This window comes from Cladophialophora psammophila (genome assembly GCF_000585535.1).
Source record: "Cladophialophora psammophila CBS 110553 chromosome Unknown aczJe-supercont1.33, whole genome shotgun sequence".
Classification (NCBI taxonomy): domain Eukaryota; kingdom Fungi; phylum Ascomycota; class Eurotiomycetes; order Chaetothyriales; family Herpotrichiellaceae; genus Cladophialophora; species Cladophialophora psammophila.
The window spans coordinates 228,907-245,324 of record NW_006912954.1 but is presented as its reverse complement, the minus strand read 5'-3'; the positions used below and the strand labels follow the sequence as shown (position 1 = coordinate 245,324).

At 51.7% G+C, this 16,418-nt stretch overlaps 7 protein-coding genes across 7 annotated transcripts; 4 read left to right on the top strand and 3 right to left on the bottom strand.

Moving 5' to 3' along the window:
- Positions 1-1,003: 1,003 nt before the first annotated feature.
- A1O5_12396 (uncharacterized protein) lies at positions 1,004-3,412 on the top strand (the record flags this gene model as incomplete). The annotated part of the gene is made up of 2 exons (XM_007752965.1): positions 1,004-1,153; positions 1,205-3,412. 2 exons carry the CDS (start codon positions 1,004-1,006, stop codon positions 3,410-3,412), a joined length of 2,358 nt encoding a protein of 785 aa, XP_007751155.1.
- A 965-nt stretch (positions 3,413-4,377) lies between these two features.
- A1O5_12395 (uncharacterized protein) lies at positions 4,378-4,874 on the top strand (the record flags this gene model as incomplete). The annotated part of the gene is made up of 3 exons (XM_007752964.1): positions 4,378-4,458; positions 4,601-4,751; positions 4,810-4,874. 3 exons carry the CDS (start codon positions 4,378-4,380, stop codon positions 4,872-4,874), a joined length of 297 nt encoding a protein of 98 aa, XP_007751154.1.
- A 167-nt stretch (positions 4,875-5,041) lies between these two features.
- Positions 5,042-6,280, bottom strand: A1O5_12394 (actin cytoskeleton-regulatory complex protein end3; the record flags this gene model as incomplete). The annotated part of the gene is made up of 1 exon (XM_007752963.1): positions 5,042-6,280. The coding sequence occupies one exon, from the start codon at positions 6,278-6,280 to the stop codon at positions 5,042-5,044; it is 1,239 nt and encodes a 412-aa protein (XP_007751153.1).
- A 557-nt stretch (positions 6,281-6,837) lies between these two features.
- Positions 6,838-7,605, bottom strand: A1O5_12393 (uncharacterized protein; the record flags this gene model as incomplete). Its single annotated transcript, XM_007752962.1, has 2 exons — positions 6,838-7,324; positions 7,400-7,605. 2 exons carry the CDS (start codon positions 7,603-7,605, stop codon positions 6,838-6,840), a joined length of 693 nt encoding a protein of 230 aa, XP_007751152.1.
- Positions 7,606-11,491: 3,886 nt separating this feature from the next.
- On the bottom strand, positions 11,492-12,781 carry A1O5_12392 (endonuclease III; the record flags this gene model as incomplete). The annotated part of the gene is made up of 1 exon (XM_007752961.1): positions 11,492-12,781. One exon carries the CDS (start codon positions 12,779-12,781, stop codon positions 11,492-11,494), a length of 1,290 nt encoding a protein of 429 aa, XP_007751151.1.
- A 384-nt stretch (positions 12,782-13,165) lies between these two features.
- A1O5_12391 (peroxin-4) lies at positions 13,166-13,735 on the top strand (the record flags this gene model as incomplete). The annotated part of the gene is made up of 1 exon (XM_007752960.1): positions 13,166-13,735. One exon carries the CDS (start codon positions 13,166-13,168, stop codon positions 13,733-13,735), a length of 570 nt encoding a protein of 189 aa, XP_007751150.1.
- Positions 13,736-14,641: 906 nt separating this feature from the next.
- Positions 14,642-15,696, top strand: A1O5_12390 (proteasome subunit alpha type-2; the record flags this gene model as incomplete). Its single annotated transcript, XM_007752959.1, has 5 exons — positions 14,642-14,685; positions 14,743-14,762; positions 14,815-14,865; positions 14,919-15,448; positions 15,502-15,696. 5 exons carry the CDS (start codon positions 14,642-14,644, stop codon positions 15,694-15,696), a joined length of 840 nt encoding a protein of 279 aa, XP_007751149.1.
- Positions 15,697-16,418: the final 722 nt, after the last annotated feature.

Here is a 16,418-nt window from a genome sequence, read left to right as displayed (position 1 = left end):
AACAAGAACCAGAAAATATTCCACAAAGACCTGGTGACCGCACGTTGCCCGGTTCAATGCCCTGGCGCTTGAGCTGTACGACGCCGAGTGCGGCTCTGCTACTGGGGACTTGCGACTTGCAGTCTAGACGTACGTGGAGAGGAGAGAGTGCTAGTGGTAGTGGTAGCGGATGGATGTGCAGTAGGGAGCCGAATCAGTGCATTGGATTGGAGGCCTTGAAGTGTTGGGTTTTCGTTAGATTGTCAAGCTGCCACACAGCGAGTTCGAACTGGGAAGGATGGATGTCATACCTTGTACCAGGGACCTACTCGGGACATACCGAGTCGGGTAGTCAGTCCTTGATATTACCCCGTTTCTTCGAGCTTGTCCTCGGTACTTGGTACCGGGGCGGAAGTGACAAGCGAAATCGGTCTTGGCGGCACTATTGAGGTTGGCAAAGTGGGGAAGTCACGTGTGGATGTAGCTACTTATGGGTAGTGGCTGTGAAAAAACTCCACCGCGAGGAGGAGGCTGAGGAGGCTCTGCAAGCTCTTCCCTCCGATCATTTTCCATTTCGAACCATTCTCAAGGTTGCATGCAGCCTGATCTTCTTACCTCCTTTCTCCCACCAAAAGCCGGGTGGAAACACCATGCAGCTGAACCCCATCTTTTAGCTTCCGAATCAGTCTACATACACGAGCCGGACATGTGTCAGTTTGCCAATCGGCCCGTCGGCTTACGACAGGCAAATACTCAATCGATGATCCATCGACACATGAGGCTCCGCGTGGGTCATTGGGATTTTACCCCTGCAATCAACCATGGACATATTTCACGACAGAGCTAATGGCTGCATCGGCTCCAACTTGAGCCTCATTGCTTGCCCTCTCTCCTCCTCTTCCGGTGTGATAATGATTCTTCGTTCCCACAGAGCCCGTCATCTTCTGTTCCACCCTCGTTGCCTCATGATTACGCTAGAAGGAGCTCCCGTCTCTACACCATTTCTTCGCTGTCGTCGACGGGCATGTCCTCTCGCTTCTCCCAGCTGCCGTTCGATGTGCTCCATCAGATTGCAAGCCAGCTCGACATTTGCTCGTTCGATAGACTGGCGAAGACGTCCAAGTCTTTGCGTCGACACCTTCAGAATGAAAATACCGCAAAGCATGCGATACAGGTGCCCTCCTTGAGGCATTATCTACAATGGGGCATCAGCTGACCACATCAGGCGAGTCTGGGGCATTGTCTTTGGGTGCAGCTTGCCCTGTCACCAGCACAGCCTGGTCCCAGGCAAACCCTCGCTCGGGTCGTCGACTCTCATTCTGCGTTGCAACGGGCGTCACCATACTCGGCTTGTATTATAGCATACGCTAACAGTTTCTCGTACAACTTGGGGATTCTATGCTATACGACTTCGAACACTCTTCGCATTCTAAATTTCAACGATCGTCGAGACACCGAGAAGGTCTTCGGCAGTGGGGTCTTCACCGATCAACTCAGCATTGCGAGTCAGGAAGGAGCCAGTATAGACCTCGAGTCCATCAAGTCTATTCAGGTTCAGAGTTACGCCGATGGCATGGTGGTGTTACAGTGTGATTTTGGTCCCTTTGGGCAATATATTCTCGCAGTGAATATAGATGATAAGAAACCTGCGAATTCGTCGGGGTTTGGCCCTCGGCCTCGCGTTCGATTATGTGTACCGATCCGATCTAACAACAAGCTTTTCGTCCGGAACAATGACAGGTTCATAGTTTTGGGTTCTCACTCGGCCACCGGTAGTCACAACCACCATGAGTGGTTGCTGGATGTCTACAGTCTGGAAACGTCTGAGGCGGTAACTGCTCAGCCACTGCAGCTACGAGATTTCTACGGCTCAGAAATAGGATCGACAGCGTGTTTTACCATCTACCAAGACGAATTCTACGCGGTCACGAGCCAGACAAGCTTTGAGAGCGAGGAGGTGGACTGGACAAGCTACTACCATGTCATCAAGTTTCGCCTGGACGACCCAGACCCGGAACTCACAATCAAACTCATCTGGCGACGACAGCACCTCGAAGGACCAATAAACGACGCTTGGAATGACCTTGGCTTCCAGATAGACTACTCCACGGGCGAACTCTTAGTGGTCGAGGGGCGAAAAGAATGGCTCAACGGCGGGAGCCGATCAATAAGGACTTATTATACGCAACCCATACGCCGCGCGGATTTCAAGGACTTGAAAGAAGGGTTACGACATCCCCCCAACGATCGCCTAAGTACCACATTAGACGAGCACAACAACAGTCGATGGGAGGAATCGATGGTCCGGGCAGATAGATACGTTCATGCCGAGTTTCGAGCCGACGGCAGTGGCGAGGAGACGGGAAAAGAATATATCCGAGCTAAGACAAAGTGGAACGGGTACTCTTTCAACGCGCAGGCTTTCGTCGATCTCGTCACGGATGACGTTGTCATGGAAGGCGAATGGCGCCCTCGGCAACGCATCAAACTACGTGTGGTGAGCAGACAGGAGCTCGGTCCTCTGGTCCAAGACACGGTGAGTCCTGTAGATTGGGTGCTTCGTAAGCCTATACGGGATCGGGAGGGCCAGGAGATGGAGGATGGAGAGAGAGCCTTCACGCCGAGTAGCGTCTGTCTCTGGCCCCGGGATGATGCCCCCCAGGATCTGCACGAGATTCTCTGCCCTGAAGGCCGAGCTGGAGACGTCAAGGCAATGCTGGGGGACGAGGGAATCATATATATGGCCGGCCCGCCGCGGGAGCCGGGGTCGGAGGAACGGGCTCTTGTTTTCGTCTGCTTCGATCCGACCTTTGGCTTCCAGGGGATGCGACGGCTCGACGGGAGTCTTGCCAGGCCGAGATCGGAAAAGAAGAGAAAGATGGAGGAGGACCGCGAGTTCGAGGTTGATGTGCTGCAGCAATCTGTCAATGTGACGCAGAGCCCGGGGGTCGAGGTCGACCTTACGGACGGTACCAAGCGGCTGAAGCTTGAAGCCAGGACTAAAGCAGCAGACGTTGGAGATTCAACTTCTTCACCGTCTCGCGGCGACGAGCAGGAAATCGCCGTCCTCCCACAGGGAAACAGGATGGCACAAGCTCTTGGTCTTGATCCCGCGCCCCTTGCTGACATGACCCAGGACTGGCTTCCTTCGATAGCGTCTAGCTCAGAGTTGCCATCGACGTTGCAGTCTCAGAGGACGTCGCTGCCGCCAGGCTCGAACCTGAACCTGACGCCGCCGCCGCCGCCGCCATCGTCGCCAGCAGCCTCGCGTCCTCAGTCCGCCTCACAATTTGTCCCAGGCTCGGATACCACGAGGCAGACGGGGCAGAGTCACGGGAAAGGCAAGGGACCAGCACCTCCTCCCAACCGACGCTTGACATGGCGGGAGAAAGCGATGTACATCGCCATCGGAAAGGGATATTGGCTACGCTAGGTAACCAGCTTGTGTGCCCGCTACTGCCTTGCCCACATCCTCATCTCATTCTTGTGCGGGTGAGGGGGGGTGTCTCTAGCTAGCTCGGTGCGGCGAGGTCGACAAGTTTTCGAGCTCAACTCTCGATCAATACATGAAACCCAAGGCAAAGGGTGACCAAAGGGAAGGAAGGGAAGAGGAGGGGGGAGCAGGAGGAGGAAAACGATCTCTGCAGCGTTCACAACAGGCATTTGGCGGATGCATTTCAGGCAGTACATACTTTTTGTTAAATGGGCCTTGGAATTGTCAATAGTTTTCCTCATCTCTGGTCACGGCGCACTGGTGACTAGCTACAGCCGCTCCGTTCCTCCTCCTCCTTTTCTTTTACAAGTATTTTCGATTTCCTGTTATTGCTGTTGCGGTCGTTGTTTAGCCAATCTTTGATGAGTTTTCTCTCGATTTGATGACGGGCCTAGGTGGGAAGGGAACCCCTGTTTCCGGAACTCACAATCAAGTCGACTACTTGTCACCGCGGAAGCAAAGACGGTGGTGAGTTGCGTTGCTCCTAAAAATCGTTGTACTCTTGTTGTGCCTCGGTCTGCAGATCTCATGCGCAAGGTGAGTTCCCAGATCTGGTTCCAGTGTACCAGAATGTCGATACAAGGTCCCTGGACCTCGTAGTACAGGTAGAATAGGCGAAGACAACAGGTGGTGTGAGGATAGATAGCCTTCTCGTCTTTTGGCAAGGCTGGGCAGATTGAGCTGCCAAGACAGGCTCCGATTGGCTGGTACCTTTTTTCGTGAGCTGGTTGCTGTTTCCGCTCGGAACTGCGCAGGTTGTCAAAGCTGTCGGTTTGACAACAGCTTGCAACCATCTTCTCTCTTCACGTCCACGAGGCAATACATACACCTGGGTCGCTCCGAAGGTACGACGTTCCCGCCCGACTCTGGGTGTATTAGTAACAGAATCGCTTGAAGTCTTCAAGATGCCGGACGACAATGTTTCGAGCCCTCCCTTACCGGCACCCAAATCAAGACCAGTGAGCGAAGCTCTATTGAATGAGAAGGTATGTGCACAATCGAGACCATTGATCGGTAGAATGCCCTTGGCTTGGAATGTCCATGCAAATGGCCTCCCGACGCAGCATCCTTCCCATTTCTACTGCGCATTGAGAGAGAGAAAAGGTCAATTGCTGACGTTGTATGCAGTGGGATCGTGCTGTTTCGTCCTTTGTCATCAGATCCGCACTCGGATTTTCCTTCGGTGTCATATTCTCAGTACTGTTGTTCAAGCGAAGAGCGTGGCCAGTGTACTTTGGAACCGGCTTCGGCGCCGGAAGAGCTTGGGAAGAAGCTGATGGTGGGTCGATCCCCCAATCCTTGAGATAATGGAAGCTGCGATATTGACAGGAATCTAGCAAACTTCAAGAGAGGCGACACATACAACACCGACGGACTTCGAAAAGTACGGACCGATAGGTAGCCGGATTTTGGAGGCGTCTTTTGTTTTGCCCGAAATCGCAATGGAGAGTACAAATGTGTACAACATGTACAGAGCACCTCGTTGAGAGGAACAAATGGTGCCCTTGAGCGGTCTGAATTATTCTCCCGATCCATGTCTGCTTGGTCCAGCTTGCACAAGCCTGCCTGTCATCTGCTCGCCTTCTCGTTCTCAATCTCCCGGCGAAGGTTTTCCAGTTCTGCCTCCCGTTTCCTCAAGTGTGACTCGAGACCGTCTATTTGCTCCGATACCAATGCAAGATCATCCCTCAGTCTCTTCAGATCACCGCCTGACTTATTCCCATTTTCTGAATTGAGCTCAACGTATTGTCGTTGCTTGTACTCTAGCATTTGCTGCGCCTCGCGCTTGACCAGCGTCCAATTCGTTTTCCCCGGTTGTCTGGGACCTCCATTCTCCAATCTTTGCTTCCGCCTTCGATCCGAGGCTGCGACCGCGGCATCATGCTGGGATTCCAAATCGCGCAATTCGCGTAGAAGCCTGACTTTCTCCAGGTCCTCGTCCTCCACCACATCCGAGAAGTCGGTGCCTTTGGGCTGGTAGGAAGAGCCGCCCTTTCCGCCGATGCGGCTCAAATAAGCATCTCCGAATTTGGCTTTTCGTCCTGTAGACGTCTCCTCATCGTACTTGTTTGGCCTGTTTCTGACATTGTCAATCTGGTAGTCAATCTTATTCCCTTCGAAGCTTGCCCTCAAGCTCGGCGGCACAGTGCGCGGTATCCTATACCCTTCATGACGGTAATTCAGGATATGCAAGAATGCGAGGCAGGCGTCTTTAGGGATGGTATCTCGACCACTCGTGTTGATGAGGTTCCACGCACTCCGCACATCTGTATCCGGCACATCCAGGCTGGAGTAGAGCGTGTGCAGGCTTTCGAAGCTGATCTCCCCCCTCCGATCCTTGTTTGCAGAGTAGATCTCCTCGTACTTTCGCTTGTCGCCAGGGTTCATGTACCAATCGAAGCCGTCCTTCAACCCAGCGTCTTCTTCGTCATCCTCGATCCTCTCAAACTGCGCCTGTTGGTGGCCAGTCAAGGCCCGGTTCGCCTGGACCAAGTGGGCTTTGGATTCTGGGACGAGCCAGTCAGGCAGACTGGGAGGCACGTCCTGGTATTCGCCATTGACGAGGTCGAAGATGAGTCGCATGGCGACACAGAACTCCTCAAAGTCCAGCTCGCCATCCCCATCGACATCCGCAAGATCCCACACACGTTCGAGCTGGTCATCCCGCAGCTGCGAGTTGCGGAGGACATTGGCTGCGGCCTGGTTGGTCAGGCGCGAGGAGGGTGTGGCGGGCTGCTGGACCAGCGAGGAGAAGATCTCCCAGTATCTGTCAATTTCCCATTTCTCTATCCGCTTGGTGCCTGACATGTTGGATTGACGGGTTGAGGAGGCCGGCTCAAAGAAGGAACAAGCGCAGCAGCGAGGAGGAACGACGGGAAGGGGAATGGAAACTCTGCAAGACGCTCACGATGGCAAAACAAAGAACGAAATCCTTTGCATTTAATTGCAACCCGCCATAATCAACCATCTAGTAAGGGACGTCGGTAGCTGTTGGATTCTGTGCACGCAGCAAGTCCGCAAGCACGTAACTGACAACTACTAAGTGGTCAGCAGTCTGGGGAGAGATGCTCCGGCCGCTTTACCAAGGGGCCTAGGAGGCTGGCGCGTGGGGGCCTGTTTGAGACACCAGTTGACCGCGCCGCTTTTACAAATGCTCAAAAAGGACATACCTATATTCACTGCCAAGTACATACACTGCAAACTGGGGAAATCCGTGCTAGACAGCGCAAGAAGTATTTTCAGACATCGTCGCACCAGTACATGATATAGACTTTTCTCGAGAATGAGCCTAAATCTATCTCATTATTCCCTCTCCATCCTCCTGGCGCATAATGGCCAGGCCATGAACACTAATCCACGATGGATCAATTACCGCTTGTTGTGGCGCTTCGACGCTCGAGATCCCAAATACTGATCTGTTTCCGTTTGCCGTTATTCCCACTTACATCTTTTGCCACTTTCTTGCCAATTCTGGCGGACATAACATTGTCTGCGGTTGCGCCGACGTTGCTGTCATCTTCACTAGTGACTTCGTCCTCGCTTGGCGGGGATTCTTCCGTTGCGCCTCGGAACGGTGGGATGGTCTTGTCAATCTCCAGCATGATGACACGCGCATCCGCAAGAAGTCTCAATCGTTTGGCGTCACAGTTTGCGTGTGAGTCCTTAGAATCCCAATCATCCATGAAATTCGATTCTAGAGGGAAAGGTGTATGCGGTTCGAGGTTCTTATCTTTGACCGCGTTGTCGGCCTCGATGGAACCAACAGTTTTGACAGCTTCAAAGGCTCCGCTGATGTGGGAAGCTAGACTATCATGGTAGGTTTCGAAGATGGGGATGTTGAGCGCAGCATAACTAGCTGGATCAATGGGTGCCGAGGGAGGGCGACGTCCAGTGATGTCGTAACAGTCGATCGAGTTGATCTTTTACACATTGAGAATCCTCGAGTTCGCAACGTCCCATATGCAAGGGTTGTGTTCGTCCGATTCGATGTACTGCTTGATTTTACCATCGATGCTAAAGCCCATACGGACCTGGTCCCTGGGAAGCAAGGGGAGCTCTAGGACCTCAGGATTGTCGTCATTTGGGTCCCATTGCTTCAGATGAGCCCCATTTAAAGAGATCACCTGCCGCATAGCTGGGCGTGGAATCTTTCATAGATGGCCCTTTTCAACTAGTCAAGATTCCGTGGCGCTTTCGCAACAGCGGTTTGCCTCTCACCGTTAATCATGACACGCATGCAGCGAATGTTGCCATTACCACCTCCCCGCAAATGAGTGACGACAAATATCGTCCCTCTCTGTGTCATAAGTGAAGGCGGTTAGCTACACCAACTGGAATGAGAGGAGTGCGATTTGTTTGAGATACCCTTTCCTTCAATCTGTAACCAGTCTGGAATGTTTGCAAAATGGATCCCGGCTGTGTCGTGTGCCGGGTAAATCTGCAACTGTATCCCAGCGACGCAATCCCGTCCAGTAAGCTGCCACTCGACGGAGCACTCTACCTTCCTGTCCGAAATGGATTCAGTTTGCTTTTCCAAAGGCCGTACATTTCTGCCGCTTTCGTCCTCTGTAAATGGCGTTGTGTCATTGACTTCGGCACTCATTGGGGTAGCAACGAATTGTTTGAAAATTCCAGGCTGTGTTGCAATGCCGTCAAGCCATTTTTGCTGTTTTGCTGCGGAAGAACAATATAATCCCGCTCCATGTTAATGGTATTAATGCGCTTGAGCAGAGTGTCCTCATGAATGAGATTGAGAAAGCACATTCATCGCCGGCCATAACACTGATACAGCCTGCGGGCTGTCCCTCGTTACCACCATTATTGGGTTTGAAATTTTGGCCTTGGTCAGCAAAATTTGGGTTTCGACGGGACGTGGAAGAAGCCCTGCTGAAGAACTCTGCCAGGGTCTGGTTGACATGTATCTTGTAACCTTTCAACTGGTCATAGCAAGGTCTTCCCGAAGTCGCCTCAACGGGCTTTGTGCAAACATCCACCCATGTCGTTGAGATAGGAGATTCCCCAAGATTTGAACTCATCGGAGCCCATGAAGCCTAGAAGTAATGAATTACACGAGGGTCGTGACGAAAACATCCTAACACTGATTTACCTGGATAACCTCTGATTTCCCCAATTATGCTGCTCACTGGAAGATCGCTCTCAAGTTGAAGGGTGATTGAAAACTCCTCGACTTCCCCAGTCTCTGGCGATATCCGCTTCAACCCGTGGATATTGATTGGAATAGGAGACGCTCTCGTGGGAGGCGTAGTCTTTATGCATGAGTTTTCGAGCTCCAAATCCTCTTCTTCACACACGACATTCCTCAAAAGAACATTATGAGGGCAAAATTCTCGCTGGTCGAGATTCAACGTAGCTTGGTCATATCCTTCGGTCGGAAACCTCCAGGTGGGATATTCACAGCACAACGACCCTATTGGGCGATTGTATACTTACAAGTAATGGTTGCTTGGCTCGATGCACTATCTCTAAATGAGGTTCTTATCGTGTACGACTGCGACTACCCGCTGAGATTTCAAAGCTACCGAGCGCTGGTGTCGATCGTACTGCCAGCTCCTTGATTGCGGGCTCCACGAGAGTATATACTTCGCTTTACTCGCTCGAATATCGTCAAGTTTCAATATTGCACGTCCGAACAAAGAATGGAGCGATATACAAAGGATCTTGGAGGCTCATCAAAGTGGTCAGAGGTCGCATGATCTGTTGTTCAGTGAAAGACATCATCCGCAAAGGGGCGGAACGATGAACAAATTGTTGCGATCTTTCAAACAACAATTGCGACTTCGGGGCAAGATCAGTTAAGAACCTTTTCCGTATTGTTGGCCCGAACGACATGCTGTTCACTACGCTTGCAAAGAGGGAAGACCGTGCCGCAATGCCTGAACCTCGATGTGGTGTGCCTAAGAAAATCATACTTTGGGTCGATCGCAAGACATGTCCGTAGAACACCTCGGATTCATGCGCAAGAATCAGGGCCTGGAGGCATGAGCAAATCAGGGTCAAGAATGAGGCATAATCCGACGCACCTTCTTCACAACGATGCCTCCAAGGCTGTGCCCGATCCAGATGATAGGTCGATCGCGAGCATCCTGACACGAGTTGACTCAATACTCGCTAAAATAGGGCTCAGGATCTCTAGCATACCTTGTCAGGTTACAGGTGTCTGAGCGACCTAAGTCTATTCAGGAGATTCCTTGCAAAATGGTGATGCTTGCACGCGATGCACTGAATGCTAGTGTAGAGTCGTATCCAAAAGTCATGATTCGAGCCTCTGGAATAGCAGTAGGGAGAAAATCTCTCGGCCAGAACTTTCGTCCACGTTTTCCGCGCGTCCCCTCCGAGGCCATGGATTCCAATGATACTGTCCTCGGTCAGCCATCGCCAATCTCGGCCATAGCTCTCTCCACTGAAAGAACAAGACCATACTCAACTTTCGAATGCGACTCTATCACCTCGAGATTTGCAGGCGGGTTACAATGAATAATCCATGCTCTGCAAGCTCCTCAGGACCCGGCCCAACTCAGTTTCCGTTTTGAAGAGAACAAGGTCGACCTGGACGCCTTTGAAACCCCTCTAGATGGAGCGCAACAATGGTGACATTGGGAGGAGGACCGTGTGGGCATCCCGCAAGGCTGGCCTCATCAGAGATGGGAGTGAAGTTTCTGGAGCGATGAAGACATTGTGGCACTGAGTCTGTCGCCGAAGGACGGACCGGTTACAGCTCACACCAATGTTTGTCTTACAGTCTGCATCAGGAGGCAGGCAGCTTCAGAGGCGTCGCAGGTCGGTAGGTAGACTTGTCTCGGCCTCGGGAAGCACAAAAGTTGCCTGGGCAGCCTTAGCGAGGCTGTGCTGTCTTTTCACCGCCACGTCGGCTGACCTTTCTCACCTTATCAAGTACGAAGTACGTCTCAACACTCAGATGAGTTATTCCTTTCTTTCTTACTCTTCTAGACTGTTAGCTTCTGTCGCATCCTCGGCCTAATCTCGTGGGAATACTGCGCTATAACATATACTATATGACAAGCCGTCAGCAGTGAGAGGTTGCATCTCTTTGCCATGCTGAAGATCCACCTTCAGACACTACCTGTACCTTGGGAGGGACTAACTGTTAACGCGCTTGTCGTCTGGGATCGTTCACATTGGGATGAGAATGCCTTATCATCTGCCTATGGTCTACAGCCTTGAAATTCGAGCTATTGTTTTCGACGGTGGTTTCCTAAACACGACCAGAAGCTATCAAATGTGGTTAGCATGACGCCTGATTCAACCGCTTTGCCCAATTCCACGTCTCTTGAATTCAGCCTTACCAAGCCGTCTAGCACTCTGGGCACATCAAGGCGTAGCCAGTACCTTTGGCATCTGATATATCTTGTGGCTATATAGCACAGGAGACAGGTAAGTCCCTTTTACATCTTCTCAATCTCCAGACCAGCAGCATGCACATCCCCCTCGACAAACGATACTTGTTCTCGGGCAAACAAAATGCATTCAACCTCAATACTACTGGCATTGTCAGCATATGCATTATCTTCGTCCTCTTCGTCGTCATGACGAGTTGTCTTTGTGTGGCCAACCTACGAAAGAGACGGCAACAACGATTTGAGCGGTTTCCGCGAAAACCATATGCTATTCGCACCATCGAGAATCGATCAACACGACAATCTCTTCGCTCCAATCGACCTTTGGGCCGGAATGCCCAGAGGCTTGCCGACACCCATGTCAAATCCCCTGCTCCGGCACATGTTGTCGGTGACACCTTTGAGCCTTCGGAGCCTCCGCCAGCTTATCAAGCATAATTGATACGCGAGACTCCTTCCAACAGTGCTCAGCATATTTCAACATCACTGTTTCTTCGCTGGCGAATGCGGGGGCTATGACTTTGGAGACATGTAACTAAGAACCGGAAAATTGGGATAACTTATTGATACCCGGTCAAATCACGAGCAGGCCCGATCGTTTCAGCCTTGAAAGGGAAACAGAATCTCTCCATTTTCGGTAGTTTCATAATGATTCCTCGACCATTGCTTTGATTTCCACCCTCTGACTGTCCTCTGTCTCCCTTTTAAGGACCTCAATGCCATCCTCAACATCCACCCCCACTTTCTCCTTCTTCACTCTTCTCTCCGTGGCTTTCCAACCCCGTATCTCCGCCTTGCACAACCCCGTACCGGCCAGGTCGCACTCGCCACACCTCCTCCCGATAGGCAGACACACCGTCTGCCCTAAACCCACAAGCATCTTGTTGATCTCGTGCCATTTATCGCGAGGCAACCACCCCTCCAGCCAGGCCCTCGTCTCCTCCGGTGTTTTTGTTTTATGCCAACCCCAAAGGTTTGTGATGCGATGGACGTGAACATCTACGCCGATTCCTTCATCCACACCCCATGCGGCAGACATGCAGAGGTACGCCATCTTCGGACCCACTCCTGGTAGGCGGACAAGGCCCTCTATAGTATTGGGGATGTCGGAGTTGTATTCCTGCTTCAAGATCGTGGCGACTTGCTTGATGTACTTTGTTTTGTTGTTATGGAAGCCAACTTTACCGATTAGGCTGTCGAGATGCTTAGAGTCACAGGCCACCATGTTGTCGACTGTCAGGGTCGACTGTTGTATTTCGTTGTCTGGAGTGGGCGATTGAGGAACCAATTCTGTGTGTAGGCGCTGCATAGCGGCCGCTGTCACCGTATCTTTTGTTTGGGAAGATAGCATGAGGCTTGTTAAGACGTGGTACCGTTTCTCTCGTGGCGGAGCGGCAGGCCAAAATAATTCTTCACAGCCCATCGTGTCGACCGGAGCAGTTGGGTTCCTTTGTCGCATAGCCTTGATTGTATCATATATCTCGGCCCAGTTGGATGGAGGATGTATTCGTACTGTCCCTGACAGCGACGTTGTCCTCCGTGCGGGCATCTTGGGTTTTGCTTTTGCTCGCCCACTAGGCAACGAGTCTAGGTTTTCCTCGTCACCCTCCTCCTTGATCCTGCGAGGTGAGGTCCATTCGGTTGTGGTCGTAACCACCGTCGAAATGAACGGCGAATCAGAGCCGAACTTTCTCTTTCTGCTCGAGCGAGACGACGTGCTGAGGGCGTCCTCAATATCTGGAGTCGAAGCGGCGTCTCCACCCGCCCCGTCCTCTGCTCTCTCATCTTCTTCTTTTGTCTCAAGAGTTGGATCGTATCCCATCGCAAACGAAGCCAGTCGTTTCGAACTCCGCGTTGTTCGTCCGGAGCGACTGTTCGGGGACAGAGCATTGAATATTCGGGTGGTTTCCTGCGAAATCTTGGATGTCCGCATCTTGCACGGCCTGTTTACTGTTTGCAAATGAGATGGCGAGGTCGAAAATTGGTCAAAGTACTGTAGGAAGCTAGATCTCGTCGACCCCCTGGACGATCGCCGCTCTTAGGCAAGGAACGCGGTGAGTCGCGGTGAGTCGCGGCTCGATGGCTGCAAAATAGGCATTAGCTGGCCCCCACTGGTGGCGTTTCAATGGCTTTCCAGGCACAACCTCGGCTGCGCTGTGAGCTGACCTGACCTGTAGTTCTCTGCAGAGCTGTCATGGCAACAACACCACCACCACTTCTTTGGACTATGTTTCCCACCCTTCGATTCTATCCTCGATAAGACATCTCTATTCTAATCCCACAAATCTGTCTAAGCAGTCTGTTCTGAGCGGTCGCGATGACATCCACCCCCCGCGGCGGCAAATCTTCCTCGACTAACGCCCTCAAACGCCTCACGCACGAACTCCAAGACCTCCAGTCCTCCCCCAATGAAGCAGTCCTTCATCTCGGCCCCGTCAACGAAGAAGACCTCTTCCAGTGGGAAGCCGTGTTAAAAGGTCCTCGGGACCCGGCCTCCCCGTATCATGGCGGCTTGTGGCTCCTCTCCATTACCGTCCCAACAACCTACCCTTTCGCGCCTCCCAAGGTCCAATTCGTCACACCCATATGTCATCCGAACGTGCATTTCTCTACCGGAGAGATATGTCTGACGCTGTTGAGTGGTGAACATTGGGCACCATCGTATACACTGAGCACAACGATGGGTGCGATCCAACAGCTCCTCATTTCTCCAGGCTTGGACAGTCCTTTGAATGTGGATATTGCGAATTTGTACAGAGAAAATGATACCATCGGCGCTGAGAGCTTGGTGAGGTTTTGGACGGGTGCAAAGAGATGGGCTGGCGAAGGTAAAGGAGGGTGGCTGAGTGAGAAGAGGAGAGGAACAGGAGGGAAGATGGGGGAGTGAAAGGAGCGACATGGGTTGTGCTAACGATGTTATTGATATTTTACAAAGCATGGAGTCTGTTAAGGGCGTTCTCGAGAGATGATTTGGTACTGGTGTCTTTGGCGGTTTGGCATCGAAGATATATGTATTTGCCCTTTCCGAACACAGGAGTGGGGTGCAGCGAAGCGAAGCACGATACAAAGTATGTGTATGTCATCGAAGAATCAACAAGAGGGTTTGGGGACAGATTTCGAGTCCTCGTTCATTGAAGCCAGCATCTTTACCATGAGACCGGGAACGACGCAGGTGGTTGAAAGCTGTTGCCATGCGCAATGGAAATCGATGTTGAGATGAAAAGATCCACCACCATGAATGCCAGCATCGCCTGATATAGGGGATGTTGACAGGACTAGCCTCACTCGGAGGACTTCAGACACTCTGCAAGGTGGTATTCCAAAGATGTAATATGAAAACGTCCCAGGAAGTCGCAATGGAATGGCCTTGAGAAGAAACCACATGCGCTAGAGAACAAGAAGATAGCGTAGGCAGGTATCAAGGAGAGCTGCCGTCTTCTCTTAGCCGGCATGAGCATAGTATTATTCCATAGCCAACTTTCATATGAGAGGTTCTACGTTTTAGGACAAAGCAGCTTTGACAAGGCTGAAGAAATTCACTCAAAAGAGTAGCGCACCGCCGTACGATTTACTGTGGATCATATGATGCTCCTTATTTCGAACTTGGACGCGCCATTGACCTGCAGCCTCGTCTCCGGTCTGGTTTGCTTGAACATTTGTCGTCGTTTACCTGTGAATCCTGCACCCTCTGTCCTGCTCGTCCCGCAACTCTTTACTATTCCTTGAAGTACTTCAATATATTCTCCAGGAGACTTGATAAGCTTTTACGAGCTCACTCTGCGGCAGCGCCAGAATGGCAGACAGATACTCATTTTCCCTCACAACATTCTCGCCTAGGTACGTCGACCTTGTTTATTGCTTGCGTAACGAATCTTCCGTACTAACATGATGCAGCGGCAAACTCGTCCAGATAGGTATTTCAACGCTGCTGGCAATGAGCCCGACCGTCGCTTACTCTCCTTCCAGAATATGCCCTCAACGCAGTAAATCAAGGTGTCACGTCGTTAGGCATAAAAGGTAAGGAAGATTCTGCCCACGCTCCCACATATGGTGCTCATGATGAATCACAGCAACAAACGGCATCGTCCTCGCCACTGAGAAGAAGTCATCATCTCCCCTAATCGATCCTCCTTCCCTGTCGAAAGTATCCCTCATCACACCCAATATCGGCATGGTCTATAGCGGCATGGGCCCCGACTATCGAGTCCTGGTCGACAAAGCCCGCAAAGTTTCACACACGAACTACAAGCGCATCTATAATGAATACCCACCGACGCGGATATTGGTCCAGGACGTGGCAAGGGTCATGCAAGAGGCTACACAGTCTGGTGGTGTTCGGCCATACGGCGTGAGTTTGCTGATAGCCGGATGGGATGATGGGATTGAACCCGAGACTACTGCTGCAAAAGAGGGTGAGACCGAGGCAGAGGCAAAATTGGCAAGCAGGAAAACGGGCGGCATCCTCAAAGGAGGACCCAGCCTGTACCAGGTCGATCCTAGCGGCAGTTATTTCCCTTGGAAGGCCACAGCAATTGGGAAGAGTGCGACAAGTGCGAAGACATTCTTGGAGAAGCGATATAATGACTCTCTAGAGCTGGAGGTGAGAATATGCCCGGACTCTCTTCGGAGCACAAAGCTGACGGCCCGTCTCAGGATGCCATTCACATTGCGCTGCTAACTCTCAAAGAGACCATCGAGGGGGAGATGAATGGCGACACAGTCGAGATCGGCATCGTGGGTGAGCCTGCAAACCATCTCCTCGGGTATGAGGGTGTGGAGGGATCGGTGGGCCCACGGTTCCGCAAGCTCAGCAAAGAGGAGATAGAAGACTATCTGACGAATCTGTAAGAATAATGCTGGATCAATGAAAGACGCAGGTGCTCAAGCGGAGGCTTCAAAACGTGGGTAAGGGAAAACATGTCTTCCCCCATGCTCTACGCCCTTGCTGCCGCCTTCAAGGAAAGGATACGGCTACGAGGCTGCAATTACTAGCCAGTAGTTACATGCGATGTCGCTTTGCGCGGGGGCAGTGCTAGGCAACTTTTCTCGATTCTCCGTTCCTCATCACACTTTTGCCGCTGTTCAATCCTAGGTACGATATTCGTGTGGTGTTAACTCAAATCCAGCGTGACCACAGCCAAGAAGGCTCGCTGGATGGTAAGGGACCAAGATCGGTTCAACAAACTCATCCAAAAGCTAGCTGTACTCACCGGAAGGCTCCACGATCTGGTTCCAAGCTCTGAGGGGTTGTTGGAGCAGATGAGTCGGGAAGATTTCAAACGTTTGGGCGCCTTTCATATGGAAACAATCTGCGCCGCTGCGGAGAGAATCAATGGCCAGATCTTCTCCAGATTCGCCAGGTCATTCCTCCACGACAGGTGCCAGGAGAGGATACTGAAACTCCTCTAGTTTCGAACCATGAATGAGAGAAAGAGAGCTCATCTCTGCGCCCGAACATAGGACGTACTAGATTTCTAGAAAAACCAGGTTCGGGTAAGAGCACGTCGAATGGAAATGCTACACACAATCAACAAACGCATGACTTTGCTACAAAGATGGGCTGGAGAACT